The following is a 27,984-nucleotide window of genomic DNA, read 5'->3' on the forward strand; positions in this document are numbered from 1 at the left end:
TGCGTCTGTAGACGAGGTGTTCCGGGGTCAGGACCAGGGCACGGGGACCACCACCCGACCGGTGTCGGCGGCCGACGTGGTCCTGTACGGAGTCAACATCGTCCTCCCGCTCATGTCTCAGGACCTGCTCAAGGTACACCTCAGGCTAATGCTTATCCCAAACTAAACCTGCTCCACTACACCTGATTCTATTCCTGTTTAGATGCTACTCAGACTAATCGCCAACCCACACCAAAACCTGCTCCTTTACACCTGATTCATTACACCTGACCTGACTCTATTCCTGTTTAGATAAACCTAAGCCTAGCCATAGTCCCAGATTAAACATGTTCAAATACATTTGTAAATAAGACTCTATTATTCTAATCCCAAATTACATCTGTTCAGATTTCAGAAATAACCCTAATCCCAGATTGAACCGTAAAATACACCTCAGTTTAAACTTAAATCAATGATACAAGCTAAAACATAAAGTCCACTTATTAGGAATTAAGAAGATGATTGCACTCCAAGGAAAACGGATAGATGGTTGCCCAAAGTAATTCGCTGTAAGCGGCACTGAATGTTTTGTAAATCAATGAAAACGTACTGTAACGATCGCAGAGTCTCAAGTGTTTAAGACTCTATTATTCCTTGAACCAAAGATAAAACCTGTTCAAATACTCTTTGGATAAATCCGAATCCCAGATCAAACCAGTTCACTTTTATCCTGATATTAATCCTAACCCTCAACTTGTTTGCCACACAATGGGTCCAACCGCCTTTTGATTAAACCTTTTCTGTTTAACTTTAATGTAGTTCTACCAGCTAACCTTGGCTCCCACAGCTAACTATGTTTATACATGCATCTCTGTTTCAGTTCCCCTCGCTGTGTAACCAGTACTACAAGCTGATTACCTTCATCTGTGAGATCTTTCCAGAGAAGATCCCTCAGCTCCCAGAGGAGCTCTTCAAGAGCCTCATGTTCTCCTTGGAGCTAGGAATGACCTCGTATCCTCACATCTACTAGAAACAAGACTACTAGGATAGGCTAGGCTAAAGCACTTGTCTATTAAGGCTGCTAGGCTGGGCTAGGTCTTCTAGGCTATTAAGATCGCTAGTCTAAGACATGAAGACTGTAGCTGTCACTGGGATATATAACATCTGGAACAAGTGGTACATACAATAAATTGCAAATGTGTTGACATCAGGAGCTAAATTCTGGTTGGTTCAACGTTTCCACGAGGCCTCTACGCAGTTAAGTGATCAATTTTACCCAGGCCACTGCAGGGTAGTATCTACGTAGCCATTAGCATGTGTACCTGCTGCTACAGATCACTGTGTCCGGACCTTGACCTTTGCCCTGCAGGATGAGTTCAGAGGTCAGCCAACTGTGTCTGGAAGCCCTGTCCCCGCTGGCAGAGCAGTGTGCCAAGAACCAGGACAAGGAGTCCCCGCTCTTCATAGCCACTCGCCACTTCCTCAAGGTAGGGCTCCTCCGTCAATGGAAAAACCTCATCACCATTACTTTGGTCAATATGGAAATCCCGATTATTCAAACGATTCTTTTTGAGTTTGAAAACATGATGCATCATTCAACATTTCGCTCCAAAAAAACACTTTGTAAATCAGAACTTTGAAACATCTACTTAAAAAAATATACACATTTTTCAAAAAAAAAAAAAAAAAAAGTTTCATCTCGATGAATTAGTTTGGAGATGTTTTACTTGAAAATCGCGATAAAATTTCGATGAATGGCACAGCCCGACCTCAAGGTCCACCGCACGCAGACCACCCACATGTCGACCGGCCTTGTTCACACTGACCTCGCCCCAACCCTAACCTTTGACCCTCTGTGCAGCTGGTGTTTGACATGCTGGTGCTACAGAAGCACAGCATGGAGATGACGGTGGCTGCCGGAGAAGCGCTTTACACGCTCGTCTGCCTCCACCAGGTCAGTGGAACACCGCCTCAGAACAGATGGTGTACCGGTGTGTTATGTCGATGTCCTGTAACCCGCGGTGTTGCTGTTTGTCAGGTGGAGTACTCTGAGCTGGTGGAGGCCCTGCTGGCGTCGCAGAGAGACGCCGTCATCTACCAGCGCCTGGCCGACGCCTTCAACAAGCTGTCTGCCAGCAGCACCCCCCCAACCATGGACCGCAAGCAGAAGGTGGCCTTCCTCAAGAGCCTTGAGGAGTTTGTGTCCAACGTCGGAGGTCTGCTCTGTGTCAAATAACCACTGGGGGACCCCCCCCCCCCAACCCCAACCCCAACCCCGCCACCTTAGCACCAGTCGCCCGAGCTTTGTGTTTGGACTTTCTTAGCGGGAAGCCAAGAGACTGGGAACTGCGTCATCGGAGCAGGGACTCACGAATAACACACCCACACTACGGACACACACACACACACACACACACACACACACACACACACACACACACACACACACACACACACACACACACACACACACACACACACACACACACACACACACACACACACACACACACACACTGCTTAGACATCATTGAAATTATAGGGTTTTAGGTGGAAGGCCTGTGTTGACCCAACACCACCGTACTTGTCACGGACGTCCCATAATATCCCTCACACACTCAGCCCTTCCCACAGTGCCTTTTGTTCTCTTGATTGTCCTGTGCATGTCTTCTTTCAGCATGCACGCTGCTTGAAAACACATTACCATAGCGACCGTACCTGCCACGCACAGGTGCACACACACACAAACACAAACAGTCAGTTGCATTCAGCCCGATGGGGGCAGGAATTATTATTCAAATGAGCGGGTTGCTCATAAAGGTGTCGAAAACCCAATCAGAATTGCATTAATGAACGGATGTATATATGTTTTCAAAAAAGGAAAACAAGTTATGTTACGTCTCCAAACCTGACTGAAAAGTTTTTCTTTTTTTAATATGCTGAAATATGGCAGGAGATTTTTATTTTAATGAGAAATGTTGACTTAGTGCATTGATTTTCCTTTCCCCTGTTGGGGTTTAGTTTTATTGTGTGCCCTCCCCTCCTCCCCTCCGTTTCACAGCAGGGCAGAACTCAGACAGTCTGTCTCCCTGGGACTATAAAGTTTAGTGAAAACAAATGGAAAGACGTGGGAAGGTTTCGTGGACATTTTGTTTTATTTTTCTACATGAAGCCACTCTCCCCATGGAGAGACACTGGATCGAAGCGGCTTAAGGACAATGGAGGGCGGCACAAAATAACCAAAAACCAGCCAAAGTGGAGCTTTACAAGGATTACAACGCCCACACCTTCCATTTCAGAGCGCAAGCCCTGCCGTTGTATAACGGCTGAATAATTTGTTCATTAAGTGTAAAAGTGTACATAAAGTTATTGTATAAAATGTTCTGGCCTCAGTTGTTTTTGTTTGGGGTCTATTGTATGGTTTTTGAACTATTTTGGCTTTTTAATAAAGATTTTAAATGAAGTGGAAATTGAGGAGCATTGAATATTAAGTCAATTATCATAACAAAAAGTATTAATCTCGTACAAATGGCACCAACCAAGCGTACTAATGAAATCGGTTGAGCAGGTAGGTTATGTATTTAATATAAAAAATAAAAAAAACGTGAGGTGCACTTGTTAATCGGACCCGGGCGCCCCGCTAACACGTGACGCGGTGTCAGTCGGTGCCAAGATGCTGCTCACTGGACTCAACCGTTCTTTCGACTCTACTGGAGGTTGGCGATGGATCAAAATATCTCCAGCTCGTTGGTTTGCAAATTATGCGGGGATGCTTACACGCTACCTGGTAAAATCTTCTTTAATTGGTCCATGGATAAAATGCACACGACAGAAAATAAACCCTCATACAATTTATAATGTTCTGTTACTAATTATTATTTGAGGTTTAACTTGACAGCTAGCTAGCGTGCTAACTTAATGCTAACTTTGTCATTTGGAAACTTGCTACTTGAAGTCTTTGACACAATTGTTTACGTTGTTTTCTGCCGTATATGCAGTCGAATGAATGTTCTGGTTTTTACTTCACGGACTAGTTTTATTCACGTTTTCCAGAGTTGGATAACCAGGGGAACCTTCCCCACATGTTGCTGTGCGGGCACGTGTTCTGCAGCGACTGTCTGCTGTCCCTGGAGGACGACAAGGCCGTCCTCTGCCCGGACTGCGCGGTACTTAATACACGCTGAAGTCTCACATCTCAATTTAGTGCATCCAAAAAACCTATATGACATGTCCAGCTAGTTAAGGAATTATTTTTTTCCAATTTAAATATTACATTAGAAAAATAAGGGGACGCCAATGATTTAGGAAAGTTACGTGATTGTTGTGAAATAGAGGTTGCAATGTAATAAAGGTGTCAAAAAATTACTTTTATTGCAATGGGTATGGTTCTAGGTGGAGTCTAGCCTTCCAGAGGGTGGTGTCTATGGCCTGGAGGTAGAAAGTCGGATCATCGGCCTCGTCTACACAGTCCGGATGAAACAGATAAAGAGGTGAGGGACAGGTGCTTCACCTACTCCACTCAAAATGCATTGGATGACGGATCCGTCGCTGCCGAAAAAAGTTGAACATTTTTCATCTTTTTGACGGAGCCTTCAGCGCACGGATCCACAATGCATTGCACGTCCGTCCCCATTCAAAGTCAATGGGGATCAGTCAACGGACGGAGGCAGTGGGCACGAGGTTTCCCAACCTTTACCCTACATGCCCACTGCACCGTCAGTCAACGGACGTGGGAAGGCGTGGCTGACGGATGGGGGAGTAGTCTTTGCAGAGGCATCCGTCAGCCAATCAAATCGCTTCGCCGGGTTCTTCCCGCTTCTTCCTGCTTGTTGCGATGCAAGATGACCCGCTTTTCAGTATCGTCAGAGCCCGATTTGCGTCACAGTGCTTAAATTTGCATACGCGATCTGATTGGATGACGGATCCGTCGCTGCCGAAAAAGTTTAAAATTTTTCAACTTTTTGACGGAGCCGATGGTTCCAACGGAACGGACGGATCCACAATGCATTGCGCGTCCGTCCCCATTTAAAGTCAATGGGGATCAGTCAACGGACGGAGGTAGTGGGCACGAGGCGTTAGACTGGAACCCCACTAGGGGACGCATGAGGGGCATCGATGGATGGATACACATACAGATTGCCTAATGATTCATAGCCACAAGAAAACTACTACAAACTACTTTACTGTTGCCGTTTTAATATGTTTCTTATAAAACAGGGAAGCCGAGGCTCTAAAATTTAAGATGTTAAGTTTGCAGGAATTTTTCTATCCGACACATGTGTGACACGCGTCAGACAGAAAAGCCACGTCCTCTAGCACTTAGTGGCCCAATCTTTAAGTCTGCAGAGGGAATAATTTGGAATGTAGAACAGGATAATGTGAAAAGTGTTATTGGATAGAAGGGATTGATCTGACAGCAGGCACATAGAGGGTTATGATTGGTTGGTTATTAAGACCCTATAATTTAGGGAGCATCCGAATACTAAGTATATACTATTTCTGTTCAGTGTCTACTACTTAACCGTTAATGTAGTACGTTCTACAGCTATGCGTAGAACGCTTCCGAACACCACCGAAACGCCACCGGATGTTTGGAGATAACGTATTTCCCCTCTGTGCGCTGTACAACAGATGCCAGCAAAATTAAAGTCCCCTGCAATAATTTACCGTAGCTGAAGCCGCCGCTGCTGGTGGTGCCGGCTGAATTGTTGGATAGCGTAGTGACCTACTGTATACTGTGGCAGTAGTACGCATTCTGAAACTTTTTGCCTACTACAAAATGCGTACTGAGCATTCGGACGCGCTGTATTTGTGACGTACTACAAAATGCCTACTATATAGCAGTCAAGTATGAGTACTCGGATGCAGCCTTACGGATGGCTATGTTGCTAAAAGTGAACATCCCTAATGCAGATGCATAATATGAGTCGGGGAAATACGCTCAGAAAGTAAAAATAACATTAATTCAGGGAAGAGGCTGCTTATGATACATGTGTGTTGATGTGAATGTTTCTTAGTGAAAGGACGGTCTTGGGCAGTGGAAGCAACAGAGCAGCAAGGCATTGCTGGATTTCCCAACATCCCACACAGAGACCAAACGTCTCAACAGACGACGGCAAAACTGCAGAAGACACTGTCTCGACAAATAATGTCATGCAAGCTGACACTGGCAAAGCGACTGACACCGTACCAACCGGCAGTGCTACTCCAACAAGCTACGACGGACAGGACTCTGGCAAGGCAAAGGCCGACGCAACAAAGAAGTGCAAACCACATGGCAAAGGCAAAGACATGGACGATGTGAGAGATGGCGAAGCCTTAAAGGAGCAAGGCCATGTGGCGCATCCAGATCAGGTAATCCGATGGTCTGATGAGCATTGGTTGTCATATCATCTGCTAGCCTGGCTCCGCCCGCCTAAGTACTTCCGCTCGATTTGAATTTCCCTTCAGTACTAGGTCTTTGTCTGCGGTATGTTGGTGGGTGTTCTCCGTCTAAATTTTCTGTGTCCAATCAGCGAACAGAGGGAGTGGCTGAGAACAATGACGTTAAAGTCAGCCCTCATTGACGGGCATCTTCACGCACGGTGATTGGTTTGTTTGCAGCCTGCCCGCAACGCGATTCCCGGCCAAACGTTGGCAGATCCAGAGTGGCACTGGGCAGATCCTAGGGCTGCTAAATTATGGGAAAAATCATAATCACGATTATTTTGGTCAATATTGAAATCATAATTATTGAAACGATTATTTTTGACTTTGAAAGCATGTTGTATTTTTTCAGCATGTCTGCCAAAAAAACTTTGGAACTGAGAACTTTGAAATTTTGCCTTAGAAAATTCACAAAATGGTCAAAAAGAAAATGTTCCAATCTAAAATAATATAAAGATATGTATCTAGCTGTTCTGCCCTTTCTATAAAAGAAAAAAAAATAATATATATATATTAGTGGTGGGCATAGATTAATTTTTTAATCTAGATTAATTCCAAAATTAATCTAGATTGAAATGGCAAACGGCAAAAAATCTGTTTGTTTACCTTGACAGTGGTCAATTATACTGGGCAATGGTGATTTATCAAATATAATTCAACGCCGGAAGTTGTGAAGTGCCCATGCAAGTGAACGGAGCATAAAGTGTCTACAGCATTGAGAAGAGCCGTGTAATAATCCATAGTAATGTAAGGTTTAGAAGTTAAATATTTGAAAGTTGTAGAATAAATTAATATAATTTATATTGGAGTTAATTTGCTAGAAATGTACTACAATTTTTTGTCAGTTAATCATTTACATATTTATGTTACACAATTATTACATATTTACATGTTTACATATTTAACAGTCAGTATATTCTGTTGAATCTGCCTCTCTGATTCCCTCACATTTACCTCAGTCTAAATTCTAGCTTCTGATTGGTGTCACGTGATGGTTCCGAACAAGGAAGTGTTTGAAAATAGATTAACGGCGATATTTTTTTTATCGCGCGATAAAAGTTTCCCGTTAACGCAGCCGTTAACGCCGATAACGGCCCACCACTAATATATATATATATATATATATATTATATATCGTAATTTTCGGACTACAGCCGCGCCCTTTTTCCCTTAGCTTAGTTGTTAGTTTACGTTCGCTGTACAGCGCCGCGCCAATCAACTGTGACTGGCTTGCTGCAGAGCGTGAGCGTCTTGGGAATACCCGGTCAATATAATGGATATAATATGGATACGTAAGACAATCAATATTCGGTATTTATTATGGATTTATTTTACAAATTCCCTGAAAAGATGCATGGATGAATTGGAAAGCTCCCGTAAGGGCTGAGATGGCAGAGGACAGCTGATTTGGAACGGAACAACAGCTGTTTGCTTTCACGGGGAAAAACTAAGGAACTTCAACCTACTTAGGCCTACTAATTAACGTTCAAAAGCTATTAAATCTTCAACAAAATATGCAGATACTGTCAAAATCGGTTCCAGGGAGTATATAGGGATTATTAATGTTGTTTCTGATTGTTTCTGAGTATTTGAATATTCGCTCAGAAAAACCAACGAGTATTCGAAGCCTGAAAAATGGCATTCGGGCCAGCCCTAATGGTAATTAAACATTAAAACACCTGCGGCTTATAGTCCAGTGCGGCTTATATATGTACACATCATTCAATTTAGCTGCTGCGGCTTATACTCCGGTGCGATATATTTTTTGATCGAAAAACTTGATTATGTTGATTTTGTGATCGTTTGACGCTAAAATCGAAATCGCGATCAAAATTCGATTAATCTCCCAGCCCTAGCATATCCAATAGTTTTAAACCTCAACAGAAACCCGCCTTCAAGGGAGTTAACGTTTGTCCATTGAGTAGGTCCAGACTCTCAGTACAAATGAAATGCAGTACAAGAGTCTGGTAGGACCAAGCTAGGTATCTGCTAGCAACAGTTACAAACACTTAAGATTCAAAGTCCATTTCGGAAGTTCGCAGATGTGATGGACATCGGTGGATTTGATTGAAATCCAGATCCAATGAGCTAAGACTAACACAATAGTGGGGATGTAACAGTCACAGAACTCAGTTCCTCGGTACGGATCAATACGCATTGATCAGAACACGTGTTTCACGGAAACGTTACCAATGTATTGAACCAAACAAAATCTGTGAGTGTTTGTTTTCTCGTCTGTGCAGTGCGTTGAACCTCCTGCAGATGGGAACAGGGTAGAGAAGCCGGTGGATGAAGCTTTGGCCAAAGCTGCAGAGAACTTGGCCCACCTGGAGCAGATTCAACAGGTTATATCACCATGTTCCACCTTAAATGATTTGTGATTATCTGGTGCACTATAGCAAACTTTGTTCAGCTGTTGTGGAATTGTTCTGGAATCTAGAAAGCACTTAATGTAATATCGGTTTGCATTAACATTTGAGAACATGGTCAGATAAATAATTGACTATCAACCTAAAACGCCTAACGCCTAAAACGTAAACTTTTATAGCAACTTCCTTTAAATTAAAACATCTGCCAATCGACTTAAAGCAAATGTAACAACTGATACACGGCTAATAAAATCACCTTCCGAACAGCACTTCACACTTCAAAATCGACAAAATCAAACAACCACGAATCATGTTATCACAACATATGTCTTAATGCTGCAATGACCATGTTCTGACGGTAGGGTCATTTGTTTGTTCTCTGTCCAGATACTGTTGTTAGGACAGTCCATCCAGGCCAAGAGAGAGGAGGAGAGGATGCGCACGGAGGTCAATGAATCTGTGTTCCAAGCTAACCAGCTCCTCTTAGAGAGGTATAAACCATCTGAGAGACACTACCAACCACTTCCTTCATGAGGTACAGAAAAAAAAAGTACAGAAAGTATCTTTGGAACCAGAAGGTTGTCAGAACGAAGATTCTCATCCAGCTGTCATGTCTCTTTCTGCCGGACAGAAAAACATCATTTTGCTTGGCTTGATTTCATCCTCAAATATAAATATAAGAATCAATCGCAGGATGAGTATTGCGTTTGATAAAGTTGTATTTATATTCCAAGCGCTGTATTAACCAGGGATTGGTACGAGTGATCGATCGTCAATAACTTGTCTGTGACGTGCCTGCTCTGCTTTTTCCCCATCTTTATTTGCTTCTTCACAAAGGCAATGCATGTCACCACTACGTTTCATTTAGTCATGTTATGTGAGTGAAGAAAATGGTTAGCATCATATTTGACCTTGCAAAAGGCTAAGCAATAATACTTTTATGTTGCTGTGAAATAATCGAAAATCATTTTGCCAATATTGTCGTCCACCGTATTGAAACCCCCATGAATAGAAAAATGTTAGCTAGTAAAAATGCTTCAATAAGACCAAATTTTTTACCGCGTGTGTATTTCCGGGGCCCAACAGGCAGGAGGTGCTGCTGAGGGAGTTGAAGGCGATGGAGGTTCACTTCCCCAGCACTGAGGTGCAGTTGGAACGGGTTCAGAAGAGGATTGAGGCAGTGGAAATTGCCGTGAGGAAGGCTCGCCAGGTCCGGCTCCACCCTTCCCTCGAGCTCTACTGTGACCTACACATGGTAAGGAGCATCAGAACTCAACGAGGCTCAGAACCTCTGTCCTGATCACTATGGGATAGAAGCCACTCTGGTTATCTCTATATTGAGGAGGCTTTGGCCTTTCTGGAATCCTGTCCTTATTAGGATACTTCTACTACTTGATGAGTAGATAGGAACCTTCTAGGAATAACATAAAGTGTGTGTGTGTGTTCCAGGTATTGGAAACCCTGCAGGCACCTGTGATCAGGGAGAGTTATGATCTGAGCTGCGTCACCTTGGGATCCGGAGTCAGGTAGATCATGTGATACTGACTGTGTTCCTAACTGTGTGTAGTGTATAAATTGCGTGTTCCTAACTGTATTTAGCATGTGTTAACAGCTGTGTGCTCCAGACTGACAGTCTGTCTGACTGTCTCAACGTGTCTCTCATACTCAGAACTGGATCCCCCAAACCGTGAGAGAAACACACACGCACACATACACACACATGCACACGCTCATGCACACACACATACCCACACACACACACACACACACGCACGCACACATACACATTTGCTAACCCTTATCATCTAATCTGGCTATATATTAAAGAAAAGTGTTGCAGTATGATGGTATTCTTCCAGTATAGTAATAAAATCTCTTTTTTAAAGATTAACCGAAACCAGCCTGCTGGAGCAGCTAGCTACCGGACCCCTGCCAACGAGTGGTAGGTCGACTCTCCCAAAGGCTGAGGCGCTGCGGTGGACACCCCCTGCAGTAAAGGAGGTGGAGGGGGAAAAAAATGAAAGGGTTTCTCCAAAGAAAGAGATGGCGGGTTCACCTCACAGAGAGAAGGAGCAGCACGCTGCACCTCCTCCGGTGATGGTAAGGAGCGACCGAGAGGACCAGGCGAGCGATGCGGTGAGTGGCAGCAGGTCAGAGCCGACCACCTGCCTCAAGCCCAAGGTGAGAGCTCTGACCACAGTCGAACCTCCTGCTGCTCCCCGGCCCCTCACCCCCGACGTCGTCATAGAGGCCTTCATCGAAGAGGAGGACGAGGAGGAGGAAGAGCAGCGCTGTGAGGGTGTGTGGGTTTCCTGCTGCCCCTATTTACACTTGCATCACATCGTTTAGCAGATTTGTTTTATCCAACACGATGTGGGGCTGAGAACAATCAAATGATCTGTAACCCTAGGAACTGTTTGTGTGCAATGAATTTCCTTATCTTTTTCTATGCCTTATTGCTTCTTTCCTTTTTTCACCTGTTGCTTCCATGTAAGGCTGGCGGATTCATTACTTATTATTTTTTCAATTTACATATTACATTTCTGCACAAAATACATTTCAAGTAATCAATAACTTTTCTCCATTAAATTGGCTTTCAGTTAAAATAATGCTTGAGACCTTTTTGCAGCTTTGCTGCATGCATACCCCATATCTTTAATTCAAAAAGAACCGATAAGAGTACCGTTGAAGTACCGGATCGATAAGCAGAGTTGATAAGAAGAGATAATATACCGGCCTATATCTAGATAAAGCACCGAAACTAGATCCTCCAAGCTGTCATTTTGTTTGTTTTTAATTAGTAAATTATGCGTTTATTCGCAGTGATATTAAAGTGACAAGACATTTATTTACAATTTGGCAATATTTGACTGTTTATAATTACAGTCATCTATACAATTGTTGGTATTTGGGACAGTTGGCCGTGACATGACTGAATACAACGCATCTCTATGTAAAACCTTCTCTTGACTGACCTTTTTCCTTTGTGCCACAGCTTCGCCGCCCACCGGCCCTGAACTGGCCAATAACAAGCGGAGGACCCAGAAGAAGAAGACTCGATTGGCAATTGCGCCGCTCAAACAAGGGCCTGGTAGGGGCGTAGCACGGATATACATGACCATATGGAAGGAAAACTGAATGCAGAGTATTTACTTTTTAATAGTTGGCAAAAAAAAGATAATTTCATAACATTATAAACTAAACGTATGTTCCGGCATATGGGTTTAAGTTCCTCACATTGCATTAAAGCAATGTTACATCTAGTCAAAAAGAATGTATTTAAGAGGGGCAATGATTCTGTCCGTCTCCCCCCTCTTCCTCTCTCCCTCTCTCTACCTCTATCCCACTTTCTCTTTCTTCCTCTTCCCCCAGTCTCCAATGCCTCCGTATATCCGTGGGTGGAGTTGATCTATGTGTTGAATCCGAACCACTTCTACGTGCGCTATGTGGCGGAGCTGAGAGAGGCGGCCATGTTGTCTCAGAAGATCAACCAGCTGATCTCCAGACTCTCCAGCTTCTTCAGCTCCGGAGACACGCTGGAGACGGGTATGTTTGTGTATTGGATAGACTTTATATCCAAAGGACGCTTCATGCTCCAAATGTTCTTCTACTCATACGTTTTTACAATGCCCTATTGCAGCTTACAGACCTGGCATGCCTATGTGAGTGTTCGCAGTGTTTTCTTTTATAGGTGGAGAATGATATTTTCTACAAAAAATAATGATGGTGTGCTTGCATGCTCTCCAGGCTCCCAGGTGCTGGTCAATGATAAAGTCCATCGTTGGTGTCGAGGGACGGTCGTCCGTCTCTCCAAGATAGGAATGGATGATGTCACTTCGTGCCCCCCCCACCTGCTGACCAGCGCAAGCCTGTTCTTACTGGACCACGGCGTTACAAGTACCGTCAACCTGAACATGTGTGTACACGCAAGCACACTGACACACACTCGCGCAGGCAATGCTATGGTTACAGGTTCCGATATTTAATGGGGCTACCCACGGCAATTATGTTTACACTCATGGTATTGTAAGATGCCTTAGTTAAGTTCTAGCATACATAAATGGCATCTCTATACTAATCTGTATAGCACAGCCCGAGAGGCTGCACATTGCCTCGCCTCATTATATTCCCCTCTCTTTAGCAACATTACAGCTCCCCCAGTTCTGTTTTTAATAAACCACCTCATATACTTTTAGTGTGATATTGTTGCAACAAAAGCATTCATAGGTTAGTCTTGTTCCGTTTGTCATCCGTCTGTCCTTGTTCCTCCACAGTGAGCTAGGGGAGGGAATGGGCAAGATGTCTGTGGTGAAGGAGCACCTAAGGAAGATGGATGACGACATGAAGATGGAGCTGAGTGGCTGGACTCCCCTTGCCATCAGGTGTTCCTTCAAAGACCTGGTGCCTGCTGATCTGGTAACGTGCACCTCATGCTTATGACTTGATGAAACTGCACCAACTCTAACAAACATGCCTTAAGCTACGCTAACGTGGAAAGACCTCACTTTTAAGCTACACTAACTCAAACAGACCACAGGATAAAGCTACGTTTTCTCAAACTTACCTCATGCTCAAGCTGCGCTGACTAAAGCAGACCTCGACTTTTCCGTTGTTTACCGGCAAGGTGCGGGTAACGTGTGATTGTGTTTGCCTGTGCACGTAGCAGAGCGGTTGGGCTAATGACGCCCGAGAGGCATTGCTTCAGGCGGTGGGCTCTGCGGTGGTGCAACTGCAGCTGTTCTCAAGGGACGGAGACTACCTGCTGGTGGACCTCCGGAAGCCCACCATGGACTCCGCCAGCCCCTGTCCTGTGTCCGTCCGAGACTTCCTGGTGTTTATGAAAGTGGCCAGGTGGGTGGATATACACATATGCATATATTTATAAAGTGTGTTTTAGAAATATGTCTACACGCAGACACATGTAGTCTGATGCAGGCCTCAACATTTTTAAATGGTTAACTGTAGGGATCGACCGATACGGATTTTTTAGGGCCGATACGATACCGATATTTTTTCATCAGCCTTAGCCGATACGCCGATACCGATATTTAGAGCCGATTTTTTTTTTATTTATTTTTTTTTATTTTTTTTTTGCTCCCTCAATCATAAAAATTACACTGATAACAAATGTTACAAGTCTCAATTAAAAAAAAGGAACATTTATTGAACTTCAATATAAAAAACTATATTTAACAAATAGTAAAAACAGGTGAGGTAGAACAAGTAAAAAAAAAAATAATAATACACGTAAAAAACGCGAATATCGGCCGATAATATCGGCCGACCGATATATCGGTCGATCCCTAGTTCTCTGTCCTCTTTTCTAAATCTGTCTGTCTATACATCTCTCTCCATCAGTTTCTACTCTACGTCGACCAACCGCAGCACCCTTCTGTTCTACCCCCCCATCCACCCCGGGATCCCATCAGACCACAGCGCCTTGGTCACACATATCAACACACCCCAAGACTTCTACATACAGCTGGTACGCCCGCACACACACACACACACACACACAAACACACACCCTTCACTCTGCCTCTCTCTTGCCCTATGTCTCCCTGTCATCTTACTCCCTTCTCTCCTTTCTTAATCATATCTGTTTCTTTCTTTCCTTCCTTCCCCCTCCCCCACAGGTGGGCAACATGGAGTTCCAGCTCCTCAGCTCTAAGCTGCAGACGTGCTACGGCTCCTTGTCGTTGGAAGGGAGTGACTGGGGCCTGCAGCTCTACTGCCCCACTTTGATGCAGCCCTGCGTTGCCCGTTTCCGCGACAACCTCTGGTACAGGGCCCGCATCACAGGTCAGCGACTCTCCACCTATGTCACACGCATTTCAAAATAAAAGCCCGTCCCTGGCATGTAAGTGGCCCCACTCAGTAGAAACTAGGGGTGTGACGAGATCTCGTGCCACGAGATCTCGCGAGATTAAACTCGACGATATTACCCGTCGCATTAAAAATCGGTCTCGAGAGATTTGTGATTTATCCAAACTTCTATTTGTCGCCTGTGGGGGCAGTAATGCGCCTTTGCTACATTTAGTCTGCCAGAACCTAAAGAAGGAGAAGGAAAAGAAGAGGAGGAGAAGGAGGGGAAGCAGGGGAAGCATCGAAAGCAGCCATAAGCTGTGTTCGAAATCGTTCCCTATCACGGATATAGTGTACTATTTAGGGTGCTCGCCATTTTCTAGTGGTGTTCGAATTCTCAGTGGTTAATTTAGTGCATTTAGTGCAACTTTCTATATATATATATATATATATATATATATATATATATATATATATATATATATATATATATATATATATATATATATATATATAATTTTTTTTTTTTTTTTTTTTTTTTTTATATAGTTATCTAAGAGTGTATTGTTTTATCTTATATTGTATATAATTTAATATTGTGTTGTGTTTCTTTCTGTAAGCTACTGGACAATCAATTTCCTTGAGGGAGTCATCCCAAAAGGATCAATAAAGCCTAATCTAATCTAATCTAATCTAATCTTAAAATACCCAAAATTTGAGTGTACATACGATGTAGCCTACATGTTACTCCCGTATACCAAAATGCAATGCGGTCGTGTTTTTCCGGAGGAGAAGAAGAGGCTGAATAACCGCGAAAACAAATACCTTTAATCAAAGTACATTTTGGGTACCGGTACTTTGATTTGGTTTTGCACATAATATTGTTTGCTATTGAAAAAAAGAGAATTATTTAATTTATTTTAATTTAACTTTTATAAGTTTTAGTTTCAATTTCATGCATGTAAAGAGTTATAATAAAACATTTCAAAATGCATGCGCGACTTGGTTAAATAAAAGTCTGTTGGTCCAGTCATATAATATGTCATTGTAGTTTTCTTAAAATCTCGTCTCGTCTCGTGAGCTGAGTGTATCGTCACACCCCTAGTAGAAACACAGAAAGATGTTGATGTACATGTCTACTGTTTTGTTCATGATGTATGTTTTTATGTGTGTTCGGGATTTCTATGTTTTTGTGTTGATTGTGATGTGTTTATATTTATGTTTGTTTGTGTGTGTGTGTGTGTGTGTGTGTGTGTGTGTGTCTGTAGGCATGCTGGGTGATAGGAGTGTGGAGGTTCAGTATGTCGACATTGGTAATGAAGGGATTGTCTCCGTCAGCGACCTGAGGAAGATCAAGGATGAGTTCTTCTCCCTCCCTGCTATGGTCTGTCAGTCCACCCACTACATCCCTGTTAATTCAGTCATCATTCATTTATTCATTCATTCAGTCATGCACCCCATCCTGTCACTTTACCCCCTTTTGTCACTTTATGCCCCTTTATCCCTTGTGTATATTTCAAGCAGTTGCACTATTCGTATTTTATTCTATTTTTATTAGAGCTGTCAAGCGATTAAAATATTTAATCGTGATTAATCGCATTAATGTCATAGTTAACTCACGATTAATCGCGATTAATCACAAATTATTTTTCTATGCTAAATATCCCTTGATTTTTTGTCCCATAATTCTTCTCATTTTAATTATCTTATCAACATGGTGAAGTGCATCGGCTTGTCTTGTGCAAATGATTTTCTATTGATAACAACATTTGCATATACTGATCAAAACAGGACGATACAAAAAAAGAGCCTATAGTGCAATTAATAGACTGCTTTGAACAAATGTCATTTGAACATAGCAGTCAGGCTACTGCTTCTTTGTTTTGAGCCAAAGAAAAAAAAAATATATATATTTTTTTTGTTTTTTGTAAATAAAATATTTGCGTTAATCGCGCGATAATTTTTTTAACGCCGTTAAAATTGGTTTGCGTTAACGCCGTTAATAACGCGTTTAACTGACGGCTCTAATTTTTATATTACTTACCTTTCAATATTTACTTCAATTAAATATAATTGTTATTTGTTAGGAACCATTCAATTCAAACATTTCATGGTCATTATAACTGGATAAAGTGTCAGTGAACCAAAAATCGTGATTATTTTGTTTTGGACTTCTTTAGCAGTGTGTGTAAGATGCGATGCTTTCACCAGTGTCTGCCAACCTGTTTGTGAACATTGTCCTCTGCTCAGATCTGGGGTTCTGTTGGGGATGTGCCTTTCTGTGGGTATGGTACCGCCAGGGTGTGTGTGGAGCCCTGTATGAGGAGCGCTTAATGTTGTTGGCTGCATCCAAGGGGATGAAGCCTCTCGGACACGTAGTGTAACGCCATGGTGTATGGCGCTATTGATCCTGCAACATCGCTCGGTAGCACACTCACAGGCCAAAGTATGGCCACAGCCGTAACCATGGGATACAGCCTCCTCCCTCCTTCAACGATGCACACACGAAGAGTACACATGAAACAATCATCCATTCATTACGTGTGTGTGTGTGTGTGTGTGTGTGTGTGTGTGTGTGTGTGTGTGTGTGTGTGTGTAGGCAATCCAGTGTAGTCTGGCTGATGTGATTCCTGCTGATGGGGTCACCTGGAGCCAGGCATGTTCCGACAGGCTCTCCTCCCTTGTCCTCAACAAGCCGGTCACCATCCTGGCCATAGGTAACGCTCTCTCACACACAGATGACACGCATTGTATTTAGGATTATTTGCTACCACCGAAGCCTAATCAGACCCGGGGACCACCCTGAACAGTGCACGGTGTGTCGTCCCTGCAGGTGAGATGCTGTCCAAGCAGCAGCTGGAGGTCCGACTGCTGGAGGGGGGTATCGGGGGCCCTGAGGTGGACGTGGCGGCGCTGCTGGTCTCTGAACACCTGGCCTGCTTCAGGGACGGGTGAGTCGTTCATCTACTTTCTATCGGAGATACTCCGATAGATGTGGAACCCGGTATAGTGTACTACTTTTCAACCATAATTCCCCGTAAAAGTGAACAACTGATGCACACGTGTTAACTGTATCCCATGATGCTTATACCTTTTCATTGTTGACGGCTTAATCCAATAGAAATGGTCGGCACATACAGGTCCCTTATGCCGATTAGGGGACATTCAGTGTTCACGATGTTTGGGCATAAGGACACGAGTTAGCCAATTAAACTCGTCCCTAATTCATCTACTTCCTTTCTGCCAGTCTCTTACCATGTATGTCCTTATAGTCCCCATCCGCCCTCTCTTCCGCTCTCTCCCATCCTCTATCCACTCCAGATATCCGAGCCCCCAGATCAACAGCGAGACCGCCATGTGGAACCCGCCAATCGACGAAGAGCAGGTGTCCCTAGAGCCACGCCCCCAGCCTCCTGTCAGTCAGGACTCAGAACCCTGCCCCCAGCTACAGCTGCCCACCGTCCTGACGAACATCGAGGTGACGGTCACCCACTTCACCTCGCCCGGCAGCTTCTACGTCCAGCTGGCCCAGAACGAGGCGTTGTTCGAACGGTCAGTACAGAAACACCTCGGCACACAACCTTATGAAAGTGTCAGTAGCTCCGGTGGAGCGCATGCAGTGTGAGCTGTCCTATCGGAGCAAGGCTACCAACACACACATTTTGGTGGTGGTTTGTCTCCACACATTTAGTTAATGTTCAATCTGGTGTGTGTGTGTGTGTGTGTGTGTGTGTGTGTGTGTGTGTGTGTGTGTGTGTGTGTGTGTGTGTGTGTGTGTGTGTGTGTGTGTGTGTGTGTGTGTGTGTGTGTGTGTGTGTGTGTTCAGGCTGTCTGAGCGTGTCCAGCAGTTCGCAGAGGCCTCTGATTTCATCGACATGGTGTGGAAGGAGAACATGTTCTGCGCTGCACTCGTCAATGGAGTGTGGGAGCGCGCTCAGATCCTCACCGACGTCTCCTCCGATAACATCGCTGAGGTCTCTCCTACATCCTTTTAATACACTAGCTTCCTATCAATACACCTCGTTTAAATAATACTACTAATCCTTAAGGGGTTTTGTCCCCCCCTGGTGGTGTGTAGGTGCAGCGCTGTGACTTTGGCAGCAGGGTGAAGCTGCCTGTGAGCAGCCTGCGACCACTGAAGCCCGCCCTGCAGGGCTCCCTGGCCCTGGAGTGTAAACTGGCCGACATAAGGTTGAACGCACGCACACACGCACTATAGACATTACCTGAGGTATATGGCTGTAGACCTTAAGCTACAAACACGCCCAAGCCTTTGGGGATGTCCTAGTATCGAGGTGGTTGAAAAATGTTGGAGGAAGGAGAGTTAATGTGCAGTAACTCACTCGTATATCCCCATGTGTGTATGTCTCCCAGGCCAGCAGGGGGTCCTAACTGGACGGCCACAGCATGCAACTTGTTTTCCTGCCACCTGGACAAAGCCCTGTTAATGATGACCATCAAAGTACGGCCACACCCCTCCCTCCAACTACTCTAGTTAGACAGAATGAGATACAGCATCTCTAACTAGAGCAGGGGTTTTCCATTGAGCCCTAACGTGAGCTGGTCAAATCGTCTCTCTTTCCGTCTATCTCTCTGCCCTTGATCAGCCTCCACCCCTTTGCCTCTGTGTGTCTACACTGTACTTTTAGTATGTTTATCGACCTTCAGCTGTGTTCAATCCCTTCCTCCTCCTCTCCTAGGAGGTGACGGAGGAGAGGCCGTTGTCTGTCGTTCTGTCGTCCCTCAAAGTCGGAAAAAAAGGGAACCTTGCTCACCTTCTGGCAAGCCAGGGTGTTGCGCTCAAGGAGAGGAAACCCAGGTGTGTGTGTGTGTGTGGGAGAGTGATTGAATCGGTGGATAAAACGCACGCAAAAAGATGTCAGGGTGTGGGTGTGTGTTGACATGCATCTCTACTCTCTCTTTCCAGTGAGGCTTCAAAGGCCCAGGCAGCAGCTGAAAATCAGGGAGGGGGCGACACACAAAACAAGTGCCCCACAACTGCTCCGCAGCCAACATCTATTGAACTTCCAAGCCTCGCCCTTCGCTTCTCATCCCATGCAGACTCCGACCTGAAGCCGGCTCCCCGCACCTATCAGTCCGCTGAGAAGGTGAGGCTGACGATCACTCCAGCCAATCAGATTAAAGAACCAAGGGACTCCTAAGCTCACTTCATTCAGGCAAAATAAGAAGAATTATTCACTAATAAGTCTTTTATTATCTTGAACCTTTTTATGCAGTTTCTGAACGTTCTACTCTAGTATAATCCTTGGGCCTTTGCCATTCTTTTTGTAATTCGACAGGCATTCCTTGTTCATCTTGAACTGGAATGTTTTAACATCTTCGGAAAAGGCCTGGAGGCCATACCGATCTTCAGAGAGAAATAGAATGTGACCTAAAGAGATAGGAACGGTTTCAGGCTAAAATATATTATTCCTAAGGGATGTTGATAATATTACTGAAGTCAGGTGTGGTGTGTGTGTCTGGATCTGTGTGTGTGTCAGGTGAGGACCGAGCTGTACAAGGCTCCAGACCTGCCAGGACCGGGTCACGCCAGGATGAGAGTCTCTGCTGTCGGGGAGGACTGCCTCATCTACCTCCAGACACTTCACGCAGGTATGACCTCATCTACCCCCAGACACAAGACGCAGGTATGACCTCATCTACCTCCAGACTAGGGCCCGACCGATTTATCGGCCTGCCGATTTAATCGGCCGATTATAGCCTTTTTGAAAACAATCGGCATCGGCCAAAAAGACGCCGATTACAACCGATAATTATTTTATTTTTAGGGGTCCAAGCCAACAGGTTGGATCCCTATTGTTTTTGTAAGGATTGTTTTTATACTACCTCCCCCTGAAAGTGGAACCACAGCCCAAACCGTAAATGGTGCACACGCGCCAATTGCATGACTAGATCCAGAATCGGCACCGCTACTCAGACGACAAAATCCAGACACGCCGGTCCCTAGGTGGCGCTATACCAAGGAATACGCGTTTGGGGCTATAACTCCCACACCGAACCTCCCAGAGTCCTAAGACTTGTACACACAGATGCACTGGAGTCTTCTGCATCTTTTGGCCTAGGCCACGCCCATTTGCGTCTATGAATATTTTTCGCGAAAAACGCAAAACTGTTTTTTCCCTACTCCTCCCACATTTCTTGACCAATCAACACCAAACTTTGCACACGACATCGTCAGACGCACACAAAAAATAAAATTCGAACACTTTTTTGATCCGACCTTCGACGACGAAACGGTAGCGTTTGGAATATTGGTATATTAGCTAAATTAGACGTGGAAAATCCAAAATCCCAAAAAATAAAAATCTGACATCGGATCGAGTCCAAATTGTACACACATGTTGGTGCTAACCTTAATGTCGTTCGATAAAAAAATCGGAAAATTTCGCCATTAGGGGGTGCAATAAACGAGAAAATCTTATATCTTCTACAAAATTTTGCCGCGAAAACGCTACACTGACTTCTCGCTACTCCTACCACAGTCAAATCCTTTGTATCCACAGGTTCAGGGTAGCGTTTTCAACACATGCTTCGCGTTGTGCCGGCGAAATGCACATTTCTTGTCGCGTTGTGCCGGCGAAATGCACACTTCTTGGACCCCTGCATAACTGCTTGCAGTTCTAGTTTTTATTGCGCTCCTACTCGCCTTGCTAACTAACAACTTTAGCTGGAGTAAAAAAGAGGAGATTGAATTTTACCGTACAACATGAAAGCACGCTCGCTCAGGCAGCTGCGCGCTCACCTCACCAATGTACACAAGACGCGTTGTTTGAGCATGTTGAGCCTGTTTTTCTTTAGGTCCCAGGCCATGTTAATTTGTTATACTGTAGACTCTAACGGTGAGACCATACTGCTCAGCACGCACGTGTTAGTCACTGCTCACGAGCGCAGCACATTGGGAGTTAGTTATTTATTTTACATTTTACATTACACTCATTTTTGACTGTAAATGTATTCTAAAACACTCAAAGGTTCTGCATTCAATTCACATATTCGTCAAAAGTGTTTAAAGTATATTTAAGGTATCAAAAACTACGTTTTATATGTTAGTTTTTTTTTGTTTTTTTTAATCGGCCGATTAAATCGTAATCGTAATTTTTCTCTGAAAATAATCGGCATCGGCACTCAAAAATCAATATCGGTCGGGCCCTACTCCAGACACTGCACGCAGGTATCACCTCATCTACCTCCATATTTATGATTAGGGCTGTAACGATTACCGGTGTTACGGTAAACCATGATAAAAATGTTGTCAATAACAATTACCGTTTTCAATTTAAATAGAATTATTATCTCGGTGGATAACCGCGCCCGCAGTGTGGAAACCGTGTGCTTAAGTCCTTCCCAGCGCTTCATCCAAGTCTCCTGAAGTTGCTGCGCAGGCGCACTGTGTAGCCTACAACATAATGTTTTAAGTTACTTGAAGTTTTAATCATGGCGGAAGGAGGAGACGACAGCGCTCAAGACACTATCAGCCTTCTAATAGGGATGTGCATTTCTGCCAGCAATTCTATTCAATATTCACTGAGAAGTATTCTAATAACATTCGATAATCGGGTCAATCAAGAACCCCCCACGCACCTCGGATACACGCACACACAATGACACAGGGAGAGGCTTTTATGATTCGTGTGAAATCAATCTGTTTATTTCACCAACTGCGCCATCAACATCAAAAATATTTCAACGTGGGCTTCAGCAGATAGGCCTAGATGTGCCGAAAACAGATCGCTAATTCATTTTACTGAACAAAGCCTGCATGACGGTGAACTAGGCGCGTCAAAAGAATAACTTCACACGGTGTGTCTTAGTACAATTTATTTGTAACCAGCATTCGCAGTGTTGATCAGCAGAGAAATAGTCCGCCAAAGACGTTGACGTCGCTTAACTTGTAAACCCTGGGGTTGATAAGTTACCGGACTACTTGCATAGTGTTCCGATAGGGAAAAAAAATCAACTTTCCTTGAAAGCGGTCATATATGCTTAGCAACGGTGAATTATCAAAAAATTATTCACCCCCGAAGTTTTGAAGGCCCATGCAAGTGAACGGAGCGTTCAACAGCATTGAGAGGATCTGTGTAATAGATAACAATAGTCACAGTCATTATTCGATATTCTACGTGACTCCGACAATTCGACAATGGTTGCCCATCCCTACCTTCTAACAGGACTGAAGTCTGGGCATATTTTGGGTATTTAACAATACCGCGATAATGGCGTAAACCGTGATAATTCTGGTCGCAATAACCGTGAGTAGGGATCGACCGATACCGATTTTTAAGGGCCGATACGATACCGATATTTTTTCATCAGCCTTAGACGATACGCCGATACCGATTTTCTTGAGCCGATTTTTATTTTATTTTATTTTTTTAAAGGAACATTTATTGAACTTCAATATAAAAAACAATATTTAACAAATAGTAAAAACCGGTGAGGTAGAACAAGTAAAAAAAAATAAAATAAAAAAAAATCGGCGAAAATCAGCCACGTATCGGCCGATACCGATACACGTAAAAACCGCGAATATCGACCAATATATCGGTCGATCCCTAACCGTGAGGTTAAATTTTCCTACCGTTGCATCCCTATTTGTAATCCACTGGTTGGTTGTGGTCCGACCAGAGAGCCAGCTGGAGGTGCTGAGGACTAGGATCGAGGGCAGGATGAAGGTGGTCCCCCAGAAGAAGCCCTACACCTGGAAGTCTGTGCTGGGCTGTGCCCTGATGGGCATTGACATGCTCTGGTACCGAGGGCAGGTCCTGGAGGTGCTCAGAGAGATGGTCAAGGTAAGAGGAGTACATGTGTACTCGCCAACCCACTGATGTATGCAAACGTACCCCCACAGATATACATGCGCACACACACTTTCTGACACTCACACACACGCACACTTTCGGAACCTCGCACGCACAAATAATTATCGCAAAACATTGAGGCAAGCATGCATAACAGGTGCTCACTGCACACGTATAATGACAAATACAAAGGTGTGTGTGTGTGTGTGTGTGTGTGTTTGCGTGTGTAGGTGCGCTACGTGGACTATGGCTTAGTGGAGAACATCCCTGTGGTGCACGTGTACCCTATGCTGCTCTGTGAGGAGGTTCCTCAGCTGTGCATGCCCTGCCAACTCAACGCCGTCATCCCAGTAAGTCAACACAGACGGATGAGGTCCTGGTTAAGACCTCTAAACAGACGCCATCTGAAGACCTTTTTAGAAGGAAAGATGGGTTATCTTGTCTGTTGGGGTTTTCATTTTCTGTTTCACCGTGATGGCATCACTTTCTCTTATGAGTCAATACAATACACACTGCACTACTTTTTATAAGTTTGCTGTCATCGAGAGGCTAAATTCTGTCTCTCTCTTCCCCCCCCCACCCCAATCCCCCCACAAAAGGTGGGGAGGGCATGGGAGAAGGATGCGGTGGGTCTCCTCAAAGAGCTACTGATCAATCGAACCGTGGACGTGCAGGTCTTGGTAAGGTCAAAGATCATGTACAGCTTTTAGATACCCTCTGTGCCCTATATAGTGAACATGGAATAATACACTATTTAAGTATAGGGGAAATGCAGGCACTAATTATGAGGCAGAAATCTTATCAGCTTCATGTGTATTGGACTCCTATTTGACCCATTGTGTGTTCAATGTCCCTCTGTGACCCATTATTTGAAATAAGTTACAAAGATGGTAACGTGTGCATCACCTAGTATACGGTGCGTTATGGCTACAAAGCCTTGCACTTTATGGGGAACCAGATTTGTACACTGAAAGTTCCTATGCCACAAAGAAGAAAAGTATGCCCCTCCTGGTTATAGGAGGTGCCAGGAGACCCTCGCAGAGTCCTGACGGTAGATATCTTTCTGGACGGACTGCCGCTGAGCAAGATCCTCTGTCACCATCACCATGCCAACATGGACATGAAGCTCCTCAGCCAGCAGGTTATGTCTCCCTGGTCACCACCTACCCACAGTACTCGCCACTCGTACTCACTCGCCACACACTAGATACATGTAGCAAGGGTATGCTGTGTGTTTGATTAGCTCCGTATCAACACGGAACCGCAGCAAGTATCAACACGGAACCACAGCAAGTATCAACACTCAACTACACCAAGTATCAACACTCGACTACACCAAGTATCAACACTCGACTACACCAAGTATCAACACTCGACTACACCAAGTATCAACACTCGACTACACCAAGTATCAACACTCGACTACACCAAGTATCAACACTCGACTACACCAAGTATCAACACTCGACTACACCAAGTATCAACACTCAACTACACCAAGTATCAACACTCGACTACACCAAGTATCAACACTCGACTACACCAAGTATCAACACTCGACTACACCAAGTATCAACACTCGACTACACCAAGTATCAACGCTAAACTACACCATGTATCAACACTAATTTACACCCAGGTATCAACACTCATCTACACCATGTATCCATATTAAACTCTGAACACTGAGGACAGTTAACCCAGATCCCTAGGGCAGTAAAACTGAAGCTCATATTTTCCTGCAGGTCCCAACCGCAACACCATGCCTGCCCAACCTGGATCATTGGGAACTCTCCCTGCAGGTGTGACACAGTCCCCAGAGCAACCACATGCAGTAGCCTAGCTACCAAAAGCATTCATCCAGCCACCTCCTTTGATCGCCTAGCAACCACATACAATCACCCACCAACCACGTGCAATCACCAGGCAACCAAGGGAAATCACCTAGCAAACCGTTGCAATAAGCAACCGTATCCAACCCCCTAGCCATCGTATGCACAGGAAACAGCAAAGGCATTAAAAGACTCCCATCTGGCCCCCTACTGTGACCCACTTATTGGTTGTGACCCACAGATTGAGATCCCCTGTACTGAGCAAGCTTATTTTGAAAACCCCTGTTCTAACAACTGAATGTAACCTGTTTTGAATCCCCTGTGCTAACAACTGAATTTATCTTGAAAAACCCTGTGCTGAAAACGGAATAACGGTTGTCTTGAAACCCCTAATGCTATCGACTTAGTGAAATTGTTATCTTGAAAGCCCTGGTGCTACTGACCGAATGTGACTGTTGTTCTAAAGCCCTGGTGCTACTGACTGAATGTGACTGTTGTCTTAAAGCCCTGGTGCTACTGACCGAATGTGACTGTTGTTCTAAAGCCCTGGTGCTACTGACTGAATGTGACTGTTGTCTTAAAGCCCTGGTGCTACTGACTGAATGTGACAGTTGTTCTAAAGCCCTGGTGCTACTGACTGAATGTGACTGTTGTCTTAAAGCCCTGGTGCTACTGACTGAATGTGACTGTTGTCTTAAAGCCCTGGTGCTACTGACTGAATGTGACTGTTGTCTTAAAGCCCTGGTGCTACTGACTGAATGTGACTGTTGTCTTAAAGCCCTGGTGCTACTGACTGAATGTGACTGTTGTCTTAAAGCCCTGGTGCTACTGACCGAATGTGACTGTTGTCTTCTTCAGGGACTCTGCATCCCTGAGAAGCCCCCGCTGGGGCCCTTCACCTACTCCTCCCTGCCACCAGAGGGTTCTCAATTTAGGGTTACGGTCAAACACATCTGCACCCCGAACGAGGTTCGTACAAACAGCCGACTAGCCTACCACGAGGAAAAGGTTGAATAAAGGGATGCCATACGACTCTGTCTGTGCCCTGGTGACACTCAATGGTGTGTGTGTGTGTGTGTGTGTGTGTGTGCGCGTGCAGGTGTTCATATGGGTGATGGAGAGCGGCAGGAATTCGGATGGGAACGGCCTGGACGAGATGCTGTCCAGGGTCACCGCCGATGTGGCCCAGCTGCCTCGCCTGTCCTCCTTCCCTCTGGGTGAACCATTCTTTCCCGCCGTCCTCACCCTCTCCCTACTTCATGGAGAAACATTTAGCAAACAAACACTCACACTTCGGTCTGAATGCAAGATGTTCTTGTGTCAATGTTAATAGGATACTTTGGTCTTCGGCCTCTCTCGCTTTGTCCCACTCAATTCCATTTTAATCACGTTTATTTGGCCAAATTATGCAACGATATGTTATAAGAACAAGAAACGGTAGTCACCGCTATGGTTGTATGCGAACAGGAGGGGCTTGTCTGGCTGAGTATGGAGACGGGATGTACTACCGGGCCAGGCTGATGGAGTTCTCCAGCCTGGACCCGGTCAGGATCATGGTACAACACGTCGACTACGGTTCAGACGACATCCTGCCCACCAACAAGTAAGGCACAACCACCAAGTGTTAGTCCCAGAAGTCTCTACAACTTTTTTCATGTATCTTTTTTTTTTAAGATTACACCTGTTTATCCGTAAACAGAGGCCTCACTATTCCTGTACGTATACACTGTGTATCGTGTGTCTCTCAGGCTGAGGGCAATGCCGGAAGAGCTCCTGAGGTTCCCCGCCAGGGCTGTGAAGGTCAAGGCTGCAGGGTTTAGGCCACCCAAGGTCCGCCCTGACATTCCCGCTCTGCCCTACGCACCCCAGTGGAGCATAGAGGCTCTGGATCAGTTGCTGAAGCCTCTGCATGGCAAGCTCACCGCCACGGTTCTGGTGAGCATCCATAGCTTCATCTTAATACGGAATGTTAATAGGTGTTACTCGTGGTTGTAACATGGATGCATGTTGGTCAGTGTTGTTTTTGTTTTTTTTAAAGGAAACAAGCATGGGTCTTTAAGGCAATGGGTTCAATCCCTAGTGTCCACATCATACATGTAGGCATCCTTGACCCAGATACCTGACCCCTACCTGCTCCTTACATTCACTCACTCCCTTTTGCATATAATTATGTTTGATAAAACAGAAAATCGATGAGTATTGCACTAAATGAATGTCTGGTGTGTTGACTTAATTGAGTTATAATTGACTGTTTTCCAGACTCTGGAGCCAGAGCCAACGCTCCTCCTGTATAACGAGAGGGGGGAGCTGGTGCACCTGCCGTTAGTGGCCAGCGGGCTGGCTGACGCAGATGCCGTCACCCCTGGTCCTCCCTCCCTGGTCACCCCTGGTCCTCCCTCCCTGGTCACCCCTGGTCCTCCCTCCCTGGTCACCCCTGGTCCTCCCTCCCTGGTCACCCCTGGTCCTCCCTCCCTGGTCACCCCTGGTCCTCCCTCCCTGGTCACCCCTGGTCCTCCCTCCCTGGTCACCCCTGGTCCTCCCGCTGCTACCCCCAGAACCCTGGTTATGGCCCCCAGCTTCTGTAAGATCATAGACTGAATGGGGGCCATTATTCAATCTTTCTGCCGCTGGTTCTGCTGATGTTGAATTCTGTTTGTTTTTTTTTATGTTGCCGTTTTAAAAATGTTCATTTTTTTCGAAAAAGCAGTTATTGTTTGATGCCTTTTATATTAAAGTGCTCAGATTTAATTTACC

The 27,984-nt window shown here is 44.8% G+C and overlaps 2 protein-coding genes across 4 annotated transcripts in view; both read left to right on the forward strand.

Annotated features, from left to right (window-relative positions):
- xpo4 (exportin 4) overlaps positions 1-3,442 on the forward strand; it is a 30,908-nt gene extending 27,466 nt beyond the window's left edge. The window contains exons 20-24 of the mRNA XM_060040209.1: positions 12-133; positions 860-990; positions 1,349-1,466; positions 1,841-1,933; positions 2,018-3,442. Coding sequence (XP_059896192.1) covers positions 12-133; positions 860-990; positions 1,349-1,466; positions 1,841-1,933; positions 2,018-2,215 — 662 coding nt within the window. The 3' untranslated portion in view covers positions 2,216-3,442. The remainder of the gene's footprint in view (positions 1-11; positions 134-859; positions 991-1,348; positions 1,467-1,840; positions 1,934-2,017) is intronic.
- A 197-nt stretch (positions 3,443-3,639) lies between these two features.
- Positions 3,640-27,982, forward strand: rnf17 (ring finger protein 17). Of its 3 annotated transcripts, none has more exons than XM_060040201.1 (38): positions 3,640-3,766; positions 4,033-4,145; positions 4,372-4,469; positions 5,997-6,333; positions 8,649-8,750; positions 9,162-9,265; positions 9,861-10,029; positions 10,224-10,300; positions 10,387-10,461; positions 10,661-11,073; positions 11,770-11,865; positions 12,147-12,320; positions 12,522-12,690; positions 13,049-13,190; positions 13,438-13,625; positions 14,133-14,259; positions 14,411-14,576; positions 15,848-15,963; positions 17,179-17,296; positions 17,413-17,530; positions 17,901-18,131; positions 18,406-18,553; positions 18,658-18,770; positions 18,954-19,041; positions 19,280-19,398; positions 19,507-19,687; positions 20,081-20,192; positions 23,226-23,389; positions 23,629-23,748; positions 23,998-24,078; positions 24,417-24,539; positions 25,144-25,200; positions 26,089-26,199; positions 26,330-26,447; positions 26,698-26,833; positions 26,979-27,165; positions 27,490-27,585; positions 27,730-27,982. In XM_060040201.1, the coding sequence occupies exons 1-38, from the start codon at positions 3,703-3,705 to the stop codon at positions 27,826-27,828; spliced, it is 5,250 nt and encodes a 1,749-aa protein (XP_059896184.1). In that variant the 5' UTR covers positions 3,640-3,702; the 3' UTR covers positions 27,829-27,982. The 3 variants fall into 3 exon arrangements, with proteins under 3 accessions (XP_059896184.1, XP_059896185.1, XP_059896186.1); XM_060040202.1 differs by having other exon boundaries at positions 13,441-13,625; XM_060040203.1 differs by having other exon boundaries at positions 10,661-10,716.
- Positions 27,983-27,984: the final 2 nt, after the last annotated feature.

Source organism: Gadus macrocephalus, chromosome 20 (assembly GCF_031168955.1).
Source record: "Gadus macrocephalus chromosome 20, ASM3116895v1".
Lineage (NCBI taxonomy): Eukaryota > Metazoa > Chordata > Actinopteri > Gadiformes > Gadidae > Gadus > Gadus macrocephalus.